Source organism: Rhinolophus sinicus, linkage group LG06 (genome assembly GCF_036562045.2).
Source record: "Rhinolophus sinicus isolate RSC01 linkage group LG06, ASM3656204v1, whole genome shotgun sequence".
In the NCBI taxonomy this organism is placed as follows: Eukaryota; Metazoa; Chordata; class Mammalia; order Chiroptera; family Rhinolophidae; genus Rhinolophus; species Rhinolophus sinicus.
Window position 1 is genome coordinate 23,213,176 of NC_133756.1, and position 21,299 is coordinate 23,234,474.

Genomic DNA, 21,299 nt, shown 5'->3' on the forward strand with positions numbered 1-21,299 from the left:
TAATGTTTCAGAAAGTATCTGGTCACTATGGCCCAGTCAGTGTGATACATAAAATTAACTATCACAAATATATTTCAGTAAGACTGTATTGTAGGTCGAATTGTGTCTCCAAAAACATATGTTCAAGTCCTAACCCCCAGTTCCTGTGACTATAACCTTTTCTTGGAAATAGGGTCATTGCAGATGCAATTAGTTAATATGAGGTCATTCTGGAGTAGGGTGAGCCCTTAATTCAGTATGACTGGCGTCCTTAGAAGATGAAAACACACACAGTAACAGATACGCACAGAGAAAAGATGATGTGAAGATACATAGAGAGAATGCTATGTGATGACGGAGGCAGAGATTCGATCTATGGTGCCATAAACCAAGAAATGCCAAAGATTGCTAGCAATAGCAGAAGCTAAAAGAAAAGCACGGAACAGATTCTCCTTCAGAGCCTCTGGAGGTACAAATCCTGCCAATACCTTGATTTCCAACTTCTAGGCTCCAGAGTCGTGAGAGAGTAAATTTCTGTTGTTTAAGCCACCAAGTTCGTGGTACTTTATTATAGAAACCCTAAGAAACTAATACATACTGTACAGACAAAATATTATGTTTTAATGTCGTTTCTTTCCTGTGTTTCTATCAATTTGTGATAAAGTTCGGTTCATGCATTTCTATTTGTTGTCAATATTTTGGAATTGCTTTTTTATTTTAATTTTTGGCTATATTAGTTATTTATGTTTACAAAGTCAAGCTATATAAGAAAGTATATTCAGAGAAGTCTTACTTCCTCCCAATCTGTCCTATTCTGTTCTTTACCTCCCCAAAATATTTTTAAAAATCATATCAATAATGACTGTCTCTGGAAAGTAAGGTTATATGTTACCTAACTCTTATCTGAGGTTTTCAAATCAAGACAAAATAAAACTAAAAGAAAAAAACAAAATGATTTGTCCTACAGGGCCAGCCCAAATTCCATGACTTCAGTGAAACCTTCCCATAAGTACTTTTCTCTATTCTGAACTTGTATATTGTTTACTGTCTACACTGCTCATTTAGCCCTTTGCGTCAATCAATCAATCAATCAATCAATAAAAAATTAATACACTGATATCTAAAGGGCATCATGTTAGATGCTGTGGGCGCACAATGTATTATCCGTTAAGTTTTCATGTACAGTAACTTCCTTGATTAAGCTATATATTGAAGCAAGAACTTTCTCATATCTCTCATGGTGGACATCACTATGGACCGATGATACCAAATTCCTTTGCACAAAATGTTGAAAAGAAAATAATAAAAACTGAAACAGATTGGTACAAATCCCTTTAATAAAGTATATCAAAGACAATTTTATTTTTAAGTAAATATATTATTAAAAAAATCATGCAAGAGCATTTTGTTATAATTATTAAGAAAGATCTGAGACTGCTACTCCCTCTGCAGAAATGCTATACACAGCTGCAATATGGTCAAAGGCTGACGTAATAATGAATCTCAAGTAAGTGGCATGGTCATCACGTGCCTGTAGGGGAAAAATCAATATGGATGCTCTTAGCAATTCTAATTAACTGTTAAACAAGCAGTTAGCAGAAGAAAGGATTTGATGCAAGAGTAATATTCTAAATATAAACAATATATATGATAATATTCAGAAGAGAAGCCAGCCACATATAATAGTATAGTTGTGCTTGTGTGTATGCTGAATATCAGCCTTGGTTTGATGAAAAATAGTAGGTAGAATTAAAATTTGCAACTATATGTTTCTAATCAATTTTTTCAGTGTCTTCTTAAAGTATTTTTCATGATAAGAGATATGCTTTGGTTAATGATGCCTCAGAATATACTACCCTGAAACAGTACTATACTTTTACATTTATATAACTTCTCTAGAAAGCAACTTGGCAATATTTAAGAAAAAGCTATAAATATACCTATACCTTTGGACCCAGTAATTCCATTCCTTGAAATTTAATCTTAGAAAATAATTAAAAAGGTGACGATTGTCATAGTAGCAACATGCCTAAGATGTCCCTTGTAGTATTACTTACAATGACAGAGGGAGGAAAAAGGAAATTAGTTAGCATTTGCCTATTTGCATACATTTAATTTTAAAATTATAATTATGATGCTCATATATAATATTAAGTTTAAAAAAGAATACGAAATTGTTCATACATTACTATTATATGTGATGCATATGGTTGACAACTAGAAGAAAGTAGGGACAGTAAAAGCTATTGTGACAGGGTGATAGAAGGATGGGTGATTCCCATGTTCCCTTACTATTTTCCAAATGTTCTACACAGGAGCATTCAGAGATTCACAGTGAGTCCTGAAACAAAATACTCAGCAGGGACTTACTAACCATAACCTATTGGTAAAGACGAAGAAAAACAGAAGATAAAATTCAGTCTAATTGATCATCGCCTGCATCTCCCCCCACTGACCTCCCCACTCACTGGGCACATTTGAATGGCAGAGAAGAGAATGAATAGGGTTCAAAACTTCCAGCAGACTCTTCTGAAACACTGATTTCATAGCAGCTCCCACCAAGTTGTGAAAAAGGAAACTTAATGGACAAGGTACCACTTTAACCCTCATTTCGAGAAACCTTAATTAAGCAAACACTACCACCTAAAAAACACACACACTCACTTTTTTCATGTTTTTGTGTTTGTCTAAAACCATAACCTGACAAACTAGCAAGAACAGAGAAACTCCTGATGAGGCAGCAGCTTCCTCATCAATGGGCATTCATTCCACTTGACAAGCAAAGCCTAGTGGAATGTTGTCGAAAAATGCTTGTTCTCTTTCCACCTCATCTCTCTTTGGCTTATTTGTTGCTGATCCTATGCTCCAGTTCCCCTTATCTGAATCTCCCTTGTCCTTTCACGCTTAAATTAACATCCAATTTTGGCATGTCGACCTTTTTTGATTCCTATTCTAAAAGGCCTGCAGAATCAAATGAAAGAAAGCAAAGCAAATCAGTACTTCCAAATAAATGAACAAAATTGAAACAAAAACAAACAATTCTGTTTTATACTTGCTGTCATTCTGTATGTTAGATAAAAGCTTAATAAATGAGTACTACATTTCGATTATAATATTATTAAGAATAACCTCTATTGATTAAGTACAGAACCTATAATATCTGAGGGTATATGACTATGGATATAGATTTAAAATTTAAATATCTTGTGCTGGCTAAGGATAATGTTTATCTCTACAAAGTATATTTACTTACCATGATTTCTTCATTTTGAAGCTGCCCCTCTGTGTGTACTAGATCTAAAACATAAATTCAACAGAAATGAATTAGGGCTCAAAAATACATGAGGATAGCTACTGAAATTTATGTTCAGCAAACATGGTATCTGGTAAACTATAGTTACACCAAATTTACCAGTGTTTTGGGGTTAAAATTTAATACAAAAATAGAAATATTTCATATAAAAGATATGAAAGATAAACTATTTATGAGCCATAAAATATCTCTAGTGAGTATAAACATAAGGAAATGAAAATTTAAATTTTACTAAATATAAAGAATTGCTAAAAATGTGAAATCCCTTTTAAGGATCAAGCTACTAACAGCAATTGCAGGCCTAACAGGAGCCATCTTATTGTTCCCATGGGCAATGACTAGAGCTCAGTTTCTTCCAGTAAATTTTCACTGTGATGCAGAATTATGCTGCCCATACATTGTTCTTTTCTGGTATCCAACTTTAGGAAACCTTTACTCATATAATTTCAGGACAGATTAATTTATTTGATCATGAGTTAATCATATAAAACATTCTTTTGGAAACATGGAATATTTAATTAATAAAAAACATTGACATTATTTAGAAATTAATATTTGTATTAAAATAGTGTACAGAATTTTAAAAGGCACATAGTACAAAAAGGGAAGTCTCTGGGAAGTAAGACTATGTATGACTTTGTTTCCTAACCTTTCTCTGAGATAATGACAAATAATAATCCCCTGCGTGACCTTTCCTTTCTCCTCCAGTCCTGCTCCCTAGAGGTACATATACATTTTCAACTCTTCAAGCTGTTTTTCCTGGAATTATGCTATGGTTATACTCCTTTTCTTGATTTACCAATTTTTTACTGACTTTATATTATGGTATATGAAAATTTAGGTCTCTTAAACTAATATTTTCTTCCTCTTCCTCCTGCAACTTTCTCTTCTGCCATCCTCTCAATTCTGCAATCAAAATGTGATGGTTACATTATTGTCTATATAAATGTTATTTGCTGCTGAAATAAGTTAACAAATTATGATCACATTTTCTTATTCAACTCTTCCTTCACCAGGAATTAATAATGAATTCTTATTTCATTTGCCTAGTTTTTAATTATGAAAAATTGGAAAATTTCAAACATACATAAACATAAAAGACAGAACATAACTCCTACATATGCCCATCATCTAGATTTTAAAATTACTAACATTTCCTCATACTTGATTTATCTAATTTTTTGCTAAAGTATTTCATTTTATTTATTTATTTATTTTAACATTTTTTTTATTAGTTTCAGGTGCACAAAACAATGTAATAGTTAGCTAAAGTATTTTAAAGCAAGTCTAAGACATCATGACATTTCACCTCTAAATATTTGATTATCCATCTCTAAATAGTAAGGAATTTATATTTTCTTACATAACCATACCATTATTATACTACCATTAAAAATAATGCTTTAATGTCATATAGTACCAGTCTATATTCAAATTTCCCTATTGTCCCCCAAATGTCTTTTCATAGTTGATTTATTCAAGTCAGAATTGTCTCTTTTCATCTTGAACTGCTTTCCTTCCCACATATATTTTTTTCCCCATGCCACTGACTTATTTAAGAGACCAAGTCAGTTGTCCTGTATAATGTCCCATATTTTGTCATCTTGCCTCCTCATGGTTTCATTTAATTTGTTCCTCTAGACTCCGTATTTCCTATAGTTTGGAAATTAAAGCTAAAGGCTTGATTATATTCAGGGTTTGAGGCCTTCAACAAATGTCTGGTGATCGTTGGCTGTCTTTTGTTGCTTATGAGTAAGTCATTTGAAAACTACATGCCTAAGCCAGACTCGTTGACAAGTAGATTTCAATAGGGTGATCAGGAATGAGCCTTTGTCAGCGTCCATTGACCTTTCTTCTGGAGCCATTCAGTTTCTCCAAAGATAAATTCTCCCACCTCCTGGCCGCAGCCCTATTCTTGGTTGCTATCATAAATAGCAGAGCCCAGAAATAAGCCTGCATATTCAATATGCAGGCTTCCACCTAAATCAGTGTTTTCAACTCCATATTTCAGTCACTCTCTCTACTATGCCTGCTCTCCCTGAGTTCTGAGCCTCAACATTCAATATTCCTAGTCATCCCTTGGGATGGTTTGTGGAAGAAGCAGTGGTCACCTAGCTTTGTCGGGTCAGAGAAGGTACCTACGGTCCAACTACTCTGAATATAGATATTCAACTAATGACCCTTTTTTCCGGCCATGTCTCACATTTTCCATGGTACCATTTGCCTTCAACTTCTAGACCTTTCTGGGGTTCTGTTGGGCAAAGTGGCATGCTTCTCATTGATTTTCTTCTTGGAAGGCACTTAAGTTATAACCTACTCCATTTAGCCTCAAAAGTCACTTTTCCATCCGTGTCCTCTCTTCCATAATATATATTGATCTCTCACATCTGCTTTGGTCTCCTGGTCTTTTGTTTATTTGTTGTCCTTGTAGGTTTATGCTTCTTTTTATTCCTTTTCTATTATTTTCATGGCATTTTGGGAAGGAAAGGCGATACATGAAGGTAATATATGTTTAAATAGAAGCTACCAATTCTGCTGATATTTAAACAGTACCATTAATCAGGAAGTGAAAAGAGACAAGAAACTAATATTTATTGTTTGTCTGCCGTATGCTAGACATATGTTCACAAAAACCTTACATGGTAGGTACCAGCTCCATTTTTCAGATAAGGATTCAGAGATTCAGAAAAATTAAGTAACATGCTAACAGTTAACCAGTAAGTAAAGAAACGGTCTTGTGTTCAAACCTGGATTTTTCCAGGCTCTAAATATGTCACAGGAATCATTCACCAAAATGCAGACAGATTGGAAACAGAGTCAAAGGATGATTCTCTACTCCGTCATGTTCAGAAAAATGCTGGTGAAACAGGTACATACCTCTTTCAATCCACTGCTCAAAATCAACTGGCTCTTTAGCGGTGCTTTTTTCAATCTTCAAGGTACGCACTGTCATTGTAAATAAACAAAATAAATAAAGTATTAATTATCCACCTGATTCTATGTTGCTTTTCCCATATTCCTTTTTCCCTATGTCTGAGCCTCTCAGGCATCAGTGGGACTGCACAAAGAACAGGCATCAGGAGCAGCATGTCCTGAAAATAACACACTTACTCTGTGTTTGCCTAAGTCCCTATGGTAAAACGCAGCCTTGCATCACTGTAACCTTCCAAATGTTCGCAAACATACAACCCAGAGCTATGAAGCCTTTTTGAATTTGGTACTATCCAAATTGTTTTTGTATATTGGTAATAACAATAATAATAATTTCGTGGTCATAAATCTTTATGGAGAACCTACTATGAATCAGGCATATTGACTCATTCACTCTTAACTACAGTCTGATGAGAAACATATTATTAACCTACGTTACTGGTGAGGAAACAGGCTTAGAGAAATCAGGCAACTTAGAGAAGTCAGGCAAAGTGTTCAACAATACAGAGTCAGTAAGTGCCAGAACTGAAATTCAAAATTTAGCTCTAACGCCAAAGCCTCTACAATTAACGACAGAAGAGAAACTTAACAGGAAGGCAGAGTCGTCTTCCTTCTGCACTGATTTCTCTCCATTACCCCTGGCCCAGCTTCCGCTGCCCCAAATCTATTCTTCCACTTCCCCGTTTTGTGACCCAGGGGGACGACCCCGTGGACTGCATCACCTGGACTCACTTGCCCACTGGCTACTGGTCAGATTTGGCCAATGGGAGGCACTGGGAGGAAATTGGAGGTCAGTGGGGGAGTGAGATCAGGTTGTTTATTCTCCACTCCCTTCCTGCTTTAGTCATGTCTTTGACAGTGGTTATGTCCCTTCATGATTACAGCTCCTGCCAGGCAGGCCCTTATTTACAGGCTCCAGCTCTCACTAGGTTCCAGTAACACTATTTTCTTCCCGTGGCCCTGGGGTGGTAATGGCTTCCTGCTGTAGCCAGTTTCTGGGTGTCTCACCAGCCCTGGTATATTCCCTTAAGACAGAACTAATTTTGTAAGTAGTCCCATCAATAAAGTCTCTTCATTTGAACCATCTGGAATGTATTCTGTTTCCTGCCATGATTCTGTCTGATATACTTTATCCTTAAATAAACATAAGACAGGGTTAGAATGATGTTCCAATGAGAGAGTCTCCTCCTAAATCCCTCAGAAAATGCCATTATTAATAGAAGAATCAAAATTATCCAATACAAATAATCAGGGTTATCAGATTTTCAGAAAGAATTTGACAGAGAACCCCAAGCCAAATGAATCCGTAATAAATATGTCAAGGAATCTAGCGTTCTGGCAAGCTGGCTTCTTATGTTAATAATACAGTCTTTTGCCAAAGACTTTCACATAGTAATTGCATGGAAATTATTATGTGCTTTGGAAGGGTTTCAAATTTGCAGTTTCAGAGAGTCTAACTGTGCTCAAGGCAGTTAACCCATACTCTCCACTCTCCCACCACAGCAATAAAACTGGATTCCATGCTGCAAAGAAAATTAATCTTTTGCCAAAAGTTTATGTACGTGCCCTCTGCCTACGGTAAAATTAAAAGATGATAAAAATTAATGTATGATTTGCTTACCAAAGTAACTACGGATTACAAGCCTTTCAAGCCTCACAAGTTTGTGAAAACAAACAATGAACTCTTGGGGAAACATTCCTGTGGTGGTCCAAAATGTTTCTGGATTCCTATTGTTAATTTTAAAGAAAAAGAGAAAGAAATAGACAAAAAACATTCACAAAATTCTAGTGAACAAATATTTTTAAAAAAATAATGAACGACCCCTGGATTCTTGCAATCCCTTTCTAACTGTTCATTCTGTTTCTAATCTCTCCCCAACTTTAATAATTATTCTTTACTACTACCAGATATATCTTTTAAAAATACAGAAACATAAAATTTATGTTACTATTGTCTAAAAGCCTTCAGTGGCCCCTTATTGCCTATAAATCTAAATGCTTTAGTATAGCTTTTTACGACCCTGTATAATCTGATCCCATCATTAAAGTACTCAAGTACCATCACAATATCATCTCCCATTACTATAGTCACAATGGGCCAGTTAAAATTCTGCAAACACGTCATGAAGGTTCATGTTCCGGTCTAATTACATATGTAATAAATTCTACAGTACAATATGTGTTTTTCCCCATTAAGCGGTCAGTTGTCTTTCGAAAACATTAAAAGAAAAAGAAAAAAAAAGTTTTTTTACCCAAATATTTACCATTTTCAATGCACTTAATTTCTTTCTATAACACTAGAATTTCCATCTAGTGGTATTTCCATCACTTCAATCTAGAACTTCCTTTAGCATTTCCTGTGATTTATGTCTATTTGTGATGAATAAAATGTCTTTATTGTATTCATTTTTGAAGAATATTTTAGCTAGGTACTGAATTATGGGTTGACAGGTTTTTTTGAGGGGGGGAGCAGCATTCTCTTTTATCAGCATTAAAAAAAACATTGTTCCATTGTTACCTGGATTCCATGGTTTGTGATGCAAAGTCAATTGTCACTGGTACTATTGTTCCCTTGTATTTAAAGTATTTTTTCTCCAGCTGTTTAAAAATTTTTTATCTTTACTTTTTTAGCAGATTATGATATGGTCTCTTTGTATTTATCCTGCTTTAAAGATTTGCTGAGTTTCTTGAATCTGTCGGCTGGCATTTTTTAATTAGGTTGGGGAAATCTGGCCAAAAAGTATCCATCCAGATACCTATCAGCTGATAAATGGATAAATAAAATATGCTATAAATATACAATAGACTATTGTTTGGCAATAAGAAGGAATGAAGCACTGATATGTGCTATAACACGGATAAACCTTGAGAACATGTAAGTGAAAGAAGCCAGTCACAAAAGACCATGATTCCCTTTATATGAAATGTCTGAACAGGCAAATGTATAGAGTCAGAAAGTAGATTAGTGGGTGCATAGGGCTGTGGGGATAGGAAGAACACAGGGTGATTGTGATGGGTTGTGAGGTTTCTTTTTGGGGTGATCAAATGTTTTAAAATTGATTGTGCAAATGGTTGTATATCTCTGTGAATATACTGGCAGCCACTGAATTGTATACTTTAATTGGGTGAATTGTATGGTATGTGAATAATATGTCAATAAAGCTGCTACAAAAAAGAAAAAAAAAGAAGCCAGGTTTCCTAACTCACAATTCTGGGTTTTTCATACTATGCTTAATATTTTACAATATGTAAGTTTATATTTACATGGTTTTAAATCTTATTTAAATAAATTGAATGACTTAATTGCCCTATGCTTCTTGGATGCTTTTAATGAACAAAACCAATATAACATCAAACAACATATAGATTTTAGACATATAGATTTTAAAATGACATGTAACTGAATCCTCATAATTAGGCATAATAAAGTCATCAAAATAGTTTTCTTTTAAATGAGGCTTTATATCTAATGACTGTTTAATATCTATTATATCACAACTGTGAGGTAATCAGAGAAGGTGGTATTATCATCATTTTTCAGACCAGGAAACTGAGTCTCAAAGAGTAACACATATAGTTCACTTACCCAGTAATTTACTGTAAATCTAGTATTCTTCTACATTATCCCAAAAGGACTAATTCTTTCTCTTTTCTTTTTCTTTTGACTCATTTTTTTTTTCTAGTGCAGAATTTCTTTTCTCCTCTTTCACTGATATGTTAAATGGCAGAGGGCAAAAGTAGAGTCAAGGGCAAGTAGAAATATAATCACTTTCTTTAACACTTATTTCTGGAAAATGGAAAGTTGGAAGCACTGTCCAGCAGGGACAAATTTACAGTTGTTTTCTCCAAATACTTCTACTGTTACTCCCATTTAGATAAGCCAATTTATGAGCTGAGAATAATTTTTAATATTTACCATATAAGTCTAATTGTATTTATTGGAAGTGCATATGGATTAAAAGTCTGATGTGCTCTGTTCAGTTATCAGGTCAGTCACTACTTTTATTCCATATGGTTTTATGTACTAAGGATTTTGTCTAATCTAAAAAATATTATGTCCTTAATCATTCATATGGACTGAAATTTGGAAAGATCTCTATTTTTGGCCAACAACTTAAGACAAATCTTTATAGGTCTGTGTATTCTCACAGCAGTTCCCACATTCATTTCTCTACTCCAAGGCAGAGTGGAATAAATAATTATTACCTGAATTTCAAGAAGCAAAAAAACTAAGAAGAATTAAGATTCACAGGCAAAAAACAGGTGTTAAGTTTTTGATGCAAACCTTAAGTTTGAATTATCAGAGTGTAGTACAAAGAAACCCAAACTAGGAGTTCTAGAAGACATGAGTGTTAAGTCTTAATTCTGCCACTTGGTTATCCGTGTGATTTTGAGCAAGTCATTTTTACCTCTGATCATCTTTTCTTCCTTCATCTGTACAATGAGATTGAAAATACTTTTTTTTTTTTTTTTTGCCTTTTACTCCCCAAGCTTACAGTATAGGTCAAGTAACACAACATCTATGAAACTATAAAGTTCTATGCAAATGTAAAGTAACATATGCAAATGTGTGTGTGTGTGTGTGTGTGTGTGTGTGTGTACGCAGCTAATCTCCAGTATTAGTTGAGTTTGACTAATACTCGATGGTCTAATTCAACAAGCTACTAAACAAATATTTTAAGACACTGTGGAGTTAAAGATGAACAAGTCATAGTCTCTGACTTCTAGGAATTCACAGTTAAGAGACAAACATTGAAGATGAATAATGATACAACAAAGGAATAAATAAGGTAAGAGAGGTATATACCAAATTCTATTGGAGTCCAACAAAAAAGGTAAACTCATCCTACCGGAGGGGAAGAGCCAGATGTCAGAGAGGAGATAACAACAAGGCTTAAAGGAAAAGTTCGAGTTGCTAGTATTTATCCAGATACATAGGCTTCACCATACAACACAAAGAACCACAAGATGTGTGTTACAATTGCTTCTCCCCTCCACAGTTAAAACTAGTACTTGACCTCTTTAGACCTCTCTTAACCACAAGTCCAAAATGAAAGGTTCAGATAAGATGAACCCCTAAGTCCTTCCAGCTCTAAAATTATGATTCTATGAGTCAAATTCTGGTCACTGTACAAATACCAAGAAAGAGAACTCAAAAGAGTGGTAAAATAGCCAGAGTTCTCCCACTAACTACTTTTTCTTGGAACTTAAAAGTCCGAGAATGATATTTATCTCTACCTAGAATAAGCTCTAGCACAGTGAAGAGTGGCAATTGGAATATCAGGAAGCTGAGAAACAAACAATGAAGATGGATAACAGAAAGGGTAGCATTCAGTTTAGCAAACATTTTGCTTACCAGTAAAGAAATAGGCAGTAGATAGGAAGTTACAATGTTTATATTCCTATCTACTAAGAAAAACTTGGAATAAAACCATAAGCAGACATTAAAAGGTACACTTCCAGAAAATGAGATGGTTGTTTGAACTTTTGTCTTGTTAAATCACTTTTTAAAAAAACTATTTGTATTAAAAGGTCAGTTTAGGAATTATCAAGAAAAGGATCAAAAACCTAAACATATACAACTGAATTGGTTTCAGAAATGGTACCCAAAGACAGATATTGTCAGGTAATTTATTGTTTAATAAATAATTAAATGTTCACCAAACATTTATTAAACTACGTTTAACAGTGCTAATCATTGTAAAACACCTACCCAGTACTCAAGGGGTTTATGAACCTAACATCAAGACTTTAAGGAAGAAAGATCAGTAACTCTTACCCATCAATTATATTTTCAGGGGGGTGTTTTTCATCACTTGATGTAGCTAAAATCACTTCAGCCCCTTCAGAACTCAAACAGAGATCAACTTTTCTCATCTTAAAGTGTTTAACCTGCAAATAAAACAGTAACAAAACAATAACAACAAAAGCACCGTCTTCTCTGCACTGTATCTGAGAAAAGGGAGAGAGAAAGCCTGTTGCCTAGCTCACTGTTTAACAACCAAGCTATTCAACAAGTGGGAGGGACTATAACGTGTTTATTTACATAAGTAAACTTCTGAACTCTCGCAGGAAAAATCTGTAAGATATAAGTATTTCCACTACTGTACTCCTTAAAACAAGTCCTTGACTACTCTGACATCATTTTTCTGCTTCTAAAATTAAAAAAAACCTCAGGAATTATATACAAATGGTTAACAAGCTAAGGTGATATAAATTAGTGGGTAAATTTTTAAAAATTGAAAAAAAAAACACAAAAAACCTGGAGCATAAAAACAAATTCTTTGTGACTGTTCGTATAGACAATTATCAACTGGAGTAGCAAACAATATTACTTATATCTTAAAAGACATCTTATCATCATTTTATTTATTTATGTTTGAGCAGAAATATGAGAAGACATCATTTACTTATTTTTAAATTCTACATCACTCACTTGGGTCATGGATTTAAAGACATTTCTGTTGTATGGTAATATTTTAAGTTTAATAGAAGTATCCTGAAAAGACATTATTGAGTTCTACTATGAACCCTGGTGGGTAAGACAGAAGGAAGACAGAGAAAACTCTATCTGATCTCACTTACCCTCCTCCTTGATCTGGTGGTGACAGGACACACACCAATATATAGATGCAAAGAGACAGGAAAAGCTGTTATCTACAAAGACTTAAAAGTGCTTGGAAAAGGAAGGAAGGCTTCCAATACCCTTCATACCCTGACCCCAGTCTAACTTTTCCAAAAAAAGAGAAACTATTTCAAATAAACAAGTGACAAACTACAAAGAATATTACATATATTAAATGACTAGGTACAACTGCCCAGATATAATACATGTTAACATTTTTGTCACATCTACTTAAAAATTTTTTGAGAAATATGTAACCCCTCACTGGCCTATTCTCTTCCTTGCCCAGAGGTAAGAGTTATTCTGAAGTTGATGAATAGCCTTCCTGACTATATTTTTATACTGTTATCATATACATATGATTAAAAATGTACTGTTCTTTGAAAACTTAGATGATTTCACAGTGTATATATCCTTTTGCTACTTGCTTTTTTCATTCAATATTATATTTTCAAGGTCTTATCACGTTGATACATGTAAATCTACTTTATTCATTTTAACTGCTATAAGGTATTTCTCCATTTCTCTGGTGATGGATATGAGGTCAGTTTTCAATTTTTCTATTAGAAACTAATTTGCAATGCACAGCTTTGTGCATGCAGCCTTATACACATGTGGGAGGAAGTCTTTATACCAAAAGAGTGTCTTTCGTTATAGAAAATGCAAAAACTTAGAATCAGCATATGTTCAAGTCAATAACTGATCAGTCTGATCTCTAAATTATAACAATGTACATTACCATCAATAATACATGCGAGTTTCTGCTTCCTTGTATTCTAACCATCAGTTACTTGGTTTTGTTAGACATTTGCATTAGCCAATCTCATTGGTGTGCACCGGTATCTCAGTAAGGATTCTATTTGTATTTTCATGATTATTAGCGAGGTTAAATACTATTTCATATGTTTATGGGCCATTCAGGCTTCTTCTTCTGTTATTTTCTTTTTCTTATCCTCTGCGTATTTTTCTACTGGTTTCTCTTTTTTGAATTTTTTTATCCATTTCTTTTTGATTTGTTGGTATTTTAAAAATAGAATATTCTGGATACAAGTCCTTTGTTATATGTATTATAAATATCTTCTACTCTGTAGCTTGATTTTTTTTTAAACTTTTATTTTTGTGTGTGTAAGAGTTACTCCCCCCCACACGCACACACACTTCCTTTTATGTTAATGAACTATCACACACATACAGAAAAGAACACAAATCATAAGTCTACAGCACGATAAATTTTAACAAAGTAAATATACCCAGGTAACCACTACGCAGGTAACCATTTCCCTGGTAAAGAAACAGAACATTACCAGCATTTGAGAAGTCCTCCTTATGCTTCCTCTCAATCACTACCCCACCTTCTTTCCCAAAGGCAAGCATAGCCCCTATTTATAACACTACAGATTAATTTTGCCCAAACTTTATATACATGGAATCATAGTTTGTACACATTTGTATCTGGCTTTCACTCATTATTAGGTTTTTTAGATTTATCCATGTGGTTGTGTGTAACTAAGTAAAGCTGCATCTTAGCCCCCATCCAGCTTAACTTTTAATAAAGACAAAAGACAAAATCAGCCCCCAAGTGGAACTTCGTAGGAAACTGGGTGTGAACTGAAAAGCAAAGAAAGATTTCTCAGGTATTTAGATCCCAAAGCCCTGAAAAGGAGAGAACTAATCTCACTCCCAAATATCTGAAATCAGAGGTAAACTGAAACTATTTAAATAAAACTACAACTCAGTCCAATCCCAGCACAATCGCTAGTTAGACTGAAGTGATTTGCCCCTTATCCTAGTTCCTAGACGAAGAAAGTAGTGTGTTCTCTCTGGAGGAAAAAAAAACCACTATGTACTTCAGTGTCTATGCTTTTAAACACAACGTTCAACATACAAAGTCATTCGAAGCAGATCTATAGATGCCCCAGTTCTGGAATTAGCAGACAGAGACAAAGATAACTACTATAAATCTGTTAAGAGAATTTAGTGAAAAGATGGACAAATGGGAACAGAAAAGGAATTTTAGCAGAGAAATGGAAACTCTATAAAAAATGGAAAATCTAGAACTGAAAAACGCAATATCTGAAATAAAGATTTTATTAAATGCACTGAACATCATACTGGACCCAGCATGAGAAAGAGTCAGTAAACTTAAAGATAGTTCAACAGAAATGATACAAACTGAAATATAAACAAATGAAAATAACAGAACAGAGCATCAGATAACTGTGAAACACTATCAAACTATTCTGAAATACATGTAACTGGAGTCCCAGAAGGAAAGGAGAAAGAGAATAGTGTAGAGGAAAAATTTGAAGAGACATGGCTGAAATTTTTCCAAAATCTATGAAAGACATAAACCCACAGATCCAAGAACCTTACGAACATTAGTTGGATAAATACAAAAACGATCTCACCTAGACACATCTTAGTGAACTGCTGCAAATTAAAGAAACAAGGTGGGGAGGGGGGCAATCAAAGCAAAAAACATATTACATTTAGGCAAACAACAAGAATCAAAATTTACTTCTTATCATAAACAAGGGAAGCCAAAGAAAATGGAATGACATTTTTAAAGGGCTAAAAGACAAAAAACAGAACTCTAAAGCCAGCAAAAATATCCTTCAAAAGTGAAGGCGTAATAAAGACATTCTCAGGCAAACAAAAGCTGAAGGTATTTGTTACCAGTAGATTCACACTACAAAAGATATTAAAGCAAGTTCTGCAGGCTAAAGGGAAATAATTACAGGTTGAATCCTGGATCTGTGAGAATGAAGAGCACTGGAAATAGCAAATATATTACTAACATAAAAGAATATTTTCAAAATTTTTATAAGACTATTGACTAAAGAAAAAATTGCAATGAATGGTAGGGATTTAATGGATGTAGAAGTAATAAATACAATAATAATACAGAAGGCAAGAAGATGGTAAATGAGACTACTTTCTTTAAAGTACTTTTGTAAGTATTTTTGTTCTTTCATTGAACATGAAGTGATATAATATTAATTCAAAGTAGACTAGGATGTTAAGGATGTATGTTGTAATCCTAGGATTAGAATAAACTCACCACTAAAACCATAAAACAGAGAGTTGTAGGACGAAGGCCAACAGAGAAACCAAAAAAAAAAAAAGGAATACCATAAAAATACTTGATTAATCTGAAAGAAGGCCAAAAAAGGGAACAAAAGAATAAAGACAAATAGAAAATAAATGGTAGTTTTAAGCACAAATACATCAATTGTTTCATTAAATGTTGATAAACTACCATGTTTCCCTGAAAATAAGACCTAGCCGGACAATCAGCTCTAATGCGTCTTTTGGAGCAAAAATTAATATAAGACTGGGTCTTATTTTACTATGAGACTGGGTAATATAATACAATATAATATAATACTGGGTATAATATAATATAATATAAATACTGGGTCTTATATTAATTTTTGCTCCAAAAGACACCTTAGAGCTGATTGTTCAGCTAGGTCTTATTTTCGGGGGAAACATGGTAAATACATCAGACTGAATTTAAAAATCCAACAAGATACTCTTTTAAAGAGACACATTCTAAATATATGGATAGACTAAAAGTAAAAGGATAGGATAAAATATAACAAGTCTTATTTAATATCTAGTAAGGTAAATTCCTCTAAATATTAAAAGTGGTCTGGTTCTATGCTTTGTACCTTGATTATTAGAACAGTTTTGTTAAGTTACAGAAAAAAAATGTTTTTGAAATGTTGATTGCAATTCAATTCCATTTATAGATTAGAGAGAATATCATGTTTGTGATAATAAGTCTTCAAATTCATGAATTGGAATTATCTCTTCATTTATTTAAGACTTCTTTTAAGTCCCTAAATTGTTTTATAGTTTCCCCCAAACATACCTTCACCTCTTTGACTAGATTTACTCTTAGATGCCTTATGGTTTCTGTTGCTACTATATATGGAATCTGTTTTAAAATAACATTATTTTTTTAAAATCTAATTGCTTACCATACAAGGAATATTTCTAACATTTCACCATTAAATGTGATGGTCACTGAAGGTTCTGTTTGACTCTGTTCATTGGATTACAGAAATTCCCTTCTTTCTAGTTTAAGGTTTTTTTTGCTTTTAACCACAAATAAGCATTGCATTTCATCAAATGCTCATCTAACATTTACTAAGATGATATTTATTTCCTACAGATTGATGTGATAAATTAAAATCAAGATTTTCTAATGTTATAGCATCCCCATAAACTCTATTTATAATGGCCAAGGTATATTATTATTTTTGTCCATACTTGTATTCAGTTTGCTAATATTTTATTTATAATTTATACAAATATATTTCTAAATGAGATTGGGATATAAATTTCCTATTATTCAGCCCATGTCTGGTTTTGGAATAAAGATTGTACTCCCAACATAAAGAAGTTGGAGTTTCCCCCCTTTTCTAGCTGTTGGAACAATTTGTGTAAGATAGTGGTTCTTTGGTCCTACAAGACTGGTAAAGTATTTGTAGGTAGATTTTTTTGACTATATAAAGTTCAATAGTTCTCTTCAGGTTTTCTCTACCTTCTTGAGATGATTTTGAAATTTATATTTTGTAGAAAATTATCCATTTCTTCTTAGTTTTTATATTTTATGGCATAAAGTTCACCTTTATTGTAATTTTAAAATCCAGTATTATAATGTTAAAAGATGTGGTAAGACTGGTCAAGAAAAAAGGCATATATTCTAATATTTTTATTAGTGCCTTTTTTCTTGCTTTTAATACTACTGGAACCAGAGGGCTGGTACTGGATGAACATTGTTAACCCTTAGAGAGAGGAAAGACGGTGAATTCCTAGAAACACAGATTTATGAACTTGGATGTTAATTCTCAACAAAATTCTAAAATTATTAAATTTCATTATTACAATGATGGCTTTGAAAAGGTAAATGAGAAAGGAGTAAAATAGGAAGCAGCTTAACGTTACTTCACAAAAGTTATAGCAGCTATGCATTTTTGTGTGTTTGACAGACTTACTACCAACCAGGGACATGTTCTGAACATTTCAACAAAACTTCAGACAAAGCTTCTCAAGATACTCTGTGGACCAGATGGAGACATGTGGGTTGGCTGACAGGCAGTACTTTAAGTAGATATTTATAACTCTCTGAATGGCTATACTAAAAGAATGATGATTAATGGAACAAAATGAACTATGGAAGACCTCTATCCTTATGTAATTCAACATTTTTATTAATTAGGATGGAAAAAATATGCTTATCAATTTTGCAGATGACACAAATCGGAGATGTCAGCTAATGTGTCAGGTAACAGAATCAGCACACAAAAAGATCTGAGCAAGATAGAAAGATGGGCTGCAGTGAATAAGATATTTAGTAAGGATAACAGTAAAGGCCTATCCTCAGACTTAAAAAAATCAATTACACAAGGATTGGTTCTAGATCAGGGTTGGCAAATTACTGCCTGAGAGCCAAATCTAGCCAGCCACCTGTTTTTGTATGGCCAATGTGCTAAGAATGCTTTTTATTTAAAAAAAATTTTTAATTAAAATATTTTGTGACATATGAAAATTATATGAAATTCACATGTCAGTCTCCATGAATAGTTTTATTGGAACAAGGCCACACTCATTCATTTATACATTGTCTATGGCTACTTTTGTGCTATAGACAGAGGTGGGTAGCTGTGACAGACTACAAGGCTTGTATAGCCTAAATATTTATTATCTGGCCCTTTACCTAAAGTTTGCTGGCCTTCAATCTAGATAATGTAAAATATACAGGTTTGGTTCATTACAAAGTCACTATAAGGCAAGAGTATACTGTATCTGCCCCCAAAGGTAAAGGAATGTGATCTTCGATAATAAGAATTGAGGAGGAATTACACTCCATCAAAATTTTTGAACTCCAACTAAGCACCAAGCACCGTGCTAATAAGGCAAAGATGACTATAACTTAAGACAAAGATAGTAACTAAGACTTGGTTCTTGCCCTTAAGCTCAGAGTGAAGAAAGATGGACAAGCATACAACTAAAGATATGTTATGTGCTAATAGTGTGATCTACATCCAGAATACTGTGTTCGGTTCTGGGTAGTATATTTTAAGTCCTGATATCGTTCAGAGGACAACAAAAAGTTCAAGATAATCTATATACTACGTTACATTGACAAAATTGAAAGAATAGGCACTGAAACATTTCGAGAGATAACAGAGATGTGACTATAATTTCTAATATCACAAGTGTACACAAATGGAAAAAGGATTAGAATGTTTCCTTTACAACTCCAAGAGGGAGAACAGGACTCAACAAATATGAATTTTAAGAAGAAAGACATCATAGATAGAAAAATTTCTTGACAAAGATTTTAAATCTTTTCCATCCTTGAAATTGTTCAGAAAGACAAGGTGATAATCCAGGAACAAAACTAAAGGAAGGATTCCTGCATTGGTGGTTCTTTTAGATTGAATCAAATTCTAGGAAAGGTAGATTGCAAACAGATAATGAAGGGTCTTAAAAGCCAGGTTAAAGACAATGGGCTTTAACTCAGAGTCCTGTGGTTCTCAACAGGATTAGGGGTGACTTTACCCCCACAGGGGACATTTGACAATGTCTGGAGGCAGTATGGTTGTCATGACTTGGGAGGGGGGTGATACTATTGGCATCTAGTGGGCATTTCATGATGCTGCTAAATATCCTATCATGCACAGAACAGTTCCCCCACAACAAATAATTCTCTGGCCTAAATAGTGCAGAAGTGGAAAAACTGTACGGTAATCTATTTTGGGGTGGCAATGAGGGCGTTTGAGACTTAAGGAGAGAACTTGCTTTAAAAAAAGTTATATTTTGGAGGAAAATATCTAGCATTGACTTGTAATATATGAATAAGGAAGAGAGTGTACTCTTCAAATGTTTAGTTCTTTTCTTATCTCATGTTCTTATCATCTAAGTTGTCTGAGGGACTACATTCTTTAATAAAAAAGTCATTTCATACCTCCTATATCCATCAATATCCTACCTATTTCCTATGTTGGGAGGAATTATTTAAATAACAAGAAATGGCAGAAATTGGATTCTCTTTAAGGTTCCTTTGTTGTGACTAAAGAAAAAGAGGCAAACCAACCCCAAAGAAACCCATGGAACAACTGATCAGCAGGTATGTTGCTTCCACAACTCCAAACTACAGGTTTTGGGGTGTTGTCTAACCTCCCACCCTGGGATGACTTACTGTAAATACACATATTCCCTCAGGGCCTTATCAAAAGTGGTGCACTCTGGGGTGCTATCCTTTGTATTTTTAAAGATCCCTGATCCTGGACTTCTCTGATGCCTTGTCCTGTCCTCCAAATCTAGGGCCACTTAGTTATCCGTTCACTTCCAGTTCACATGCCCTTCCTGGTCCTTCTTTCCCCAAAACTCTCGGGATAGTCCTCAGTTCCCTTTCTCCCTGTCCAGCCCCATTGGTTTGACCCTTTCCCATAACATCCATTGGAAACGTATGTGTAAATTAGAGAACAGCCATCTTCTGTCTCCCGGTGCCACGGTCTATCCTTGGTATTACTTGAAAAGCAAACCAGCCCTGACACCATCTTCTCACCTTCGTCCCCAAACCCTTCTCCTCAGTCCAAGGCCATTTCAAGACCTCGAAGGATTCCAAACACTCATACTTTTCTGGACACCCCCGACCCAAATTATATAAAATATATCAAATGAACCCACATCCTACATTAAATATGATGCCTTACTATATGGGTTACGTTGCAGCTGATAGGTTACCTTTTGGTAGCTTTATTAATTTCGATTTGCAGCTGCTTTTCCCTTTTCGAGGTCAAAACATTTCAGAACTCAAAGAAGTTCGTAAGCTGGGACTAACTTCTCTAGGGTTAAGGGGAGAGAACAGACCTGCGTCAGACTTCCCCCATCCCGGTCCCCTCCCCAACCACCACTCGGCGCCCTCCCGCCGCCCGCCTCCGCGTGGCGCTTCCCCTCACGACCCCCCTCAACTCTCGTTCGCTCTGGCTCCCTTCTCCGGCGGCCTCGTCCAGCCAGGTTCCCACCTCCCCCGGTGCCCGCCTAACCCGCCGCGCGGCCGCGCTTGCCTGGGACTCGGATCACCTCCAGGCGCACAGACCGCCGGGCCTCGGGATCTCCCTTCCGCCCCGCCCTCAGCCCCGCCTCCCTCTCCTCTACCCTCTTCCCATCCTCCCGGCCTCCACGGAGTTCCCAGGCGCGCGCACGTCTCTACCCCGACTCTTCGCTTCACTCCGCCCTCAGGCCCCACCCCCAGACCACGCCCCTGTGCTCATCCGTACGTCGCGGGCTGAGCTGCGTAGCCCCGCCCAAGGGCCTTTCCCCAGGCAAGAGCCTGAGCACTCGCTGCCTACCCTCCCCCAGTTCAGCTCTAACCCTGGTGCCCACAACACCAACGGTATCCGCCCCCGTGCGAGCACGCACGCGCAGTCC

General features: G+C 35.1%; 1 protein-coding gene across 2 annotated transcripts; it reads right to left on the reverse strand.

Moving 5' to 3' along the window:
- Positions 1-1,298: 1,298 nt before the first annotated feature.
- IFT25 (intraflagellar transport 25) lies at positions 1,299-21,083 on the reverse strand. Of its 2 annotated transcripts, XM_019742871.2 has the most exons (7): positions 20,936-21,059; positions 20,613-20,713; positions 12,003-12,115; positions 7,845-7,951; positions 6,170-6,238; positions 3,233-3,276; positions 1,299-1,510 (listed from the first exon to the last, which is right to left on the reverse strand). In XM_019742871.2, the coding sequence occupies exons 3-7, from the start codon at positions 12,098-12,100 to the stop codon at positions 1,397-1,399; spliced, it is 432 nt and encodes a 143-aa protein (XP_019598430.1). In that variant the 5' UTR covers positions 12,101-12,115; positions 20,613-20,713; positions 20,936-21,059; the 3' UTR covers positions 1,299-1,396. The 2 variants fall into 2 exon arrangements, with proteins under 2 accessions (XP_019598430.1, XP_074190854.1); XM_074334753.1 differs by lacking the exons at positions 12,003-12,115; positions 20,613-20,713 and having other exon boundaries at positions 20,936-21,083.
- Positions 21,084-21,299: the final 216 nt, after the last annotated feature.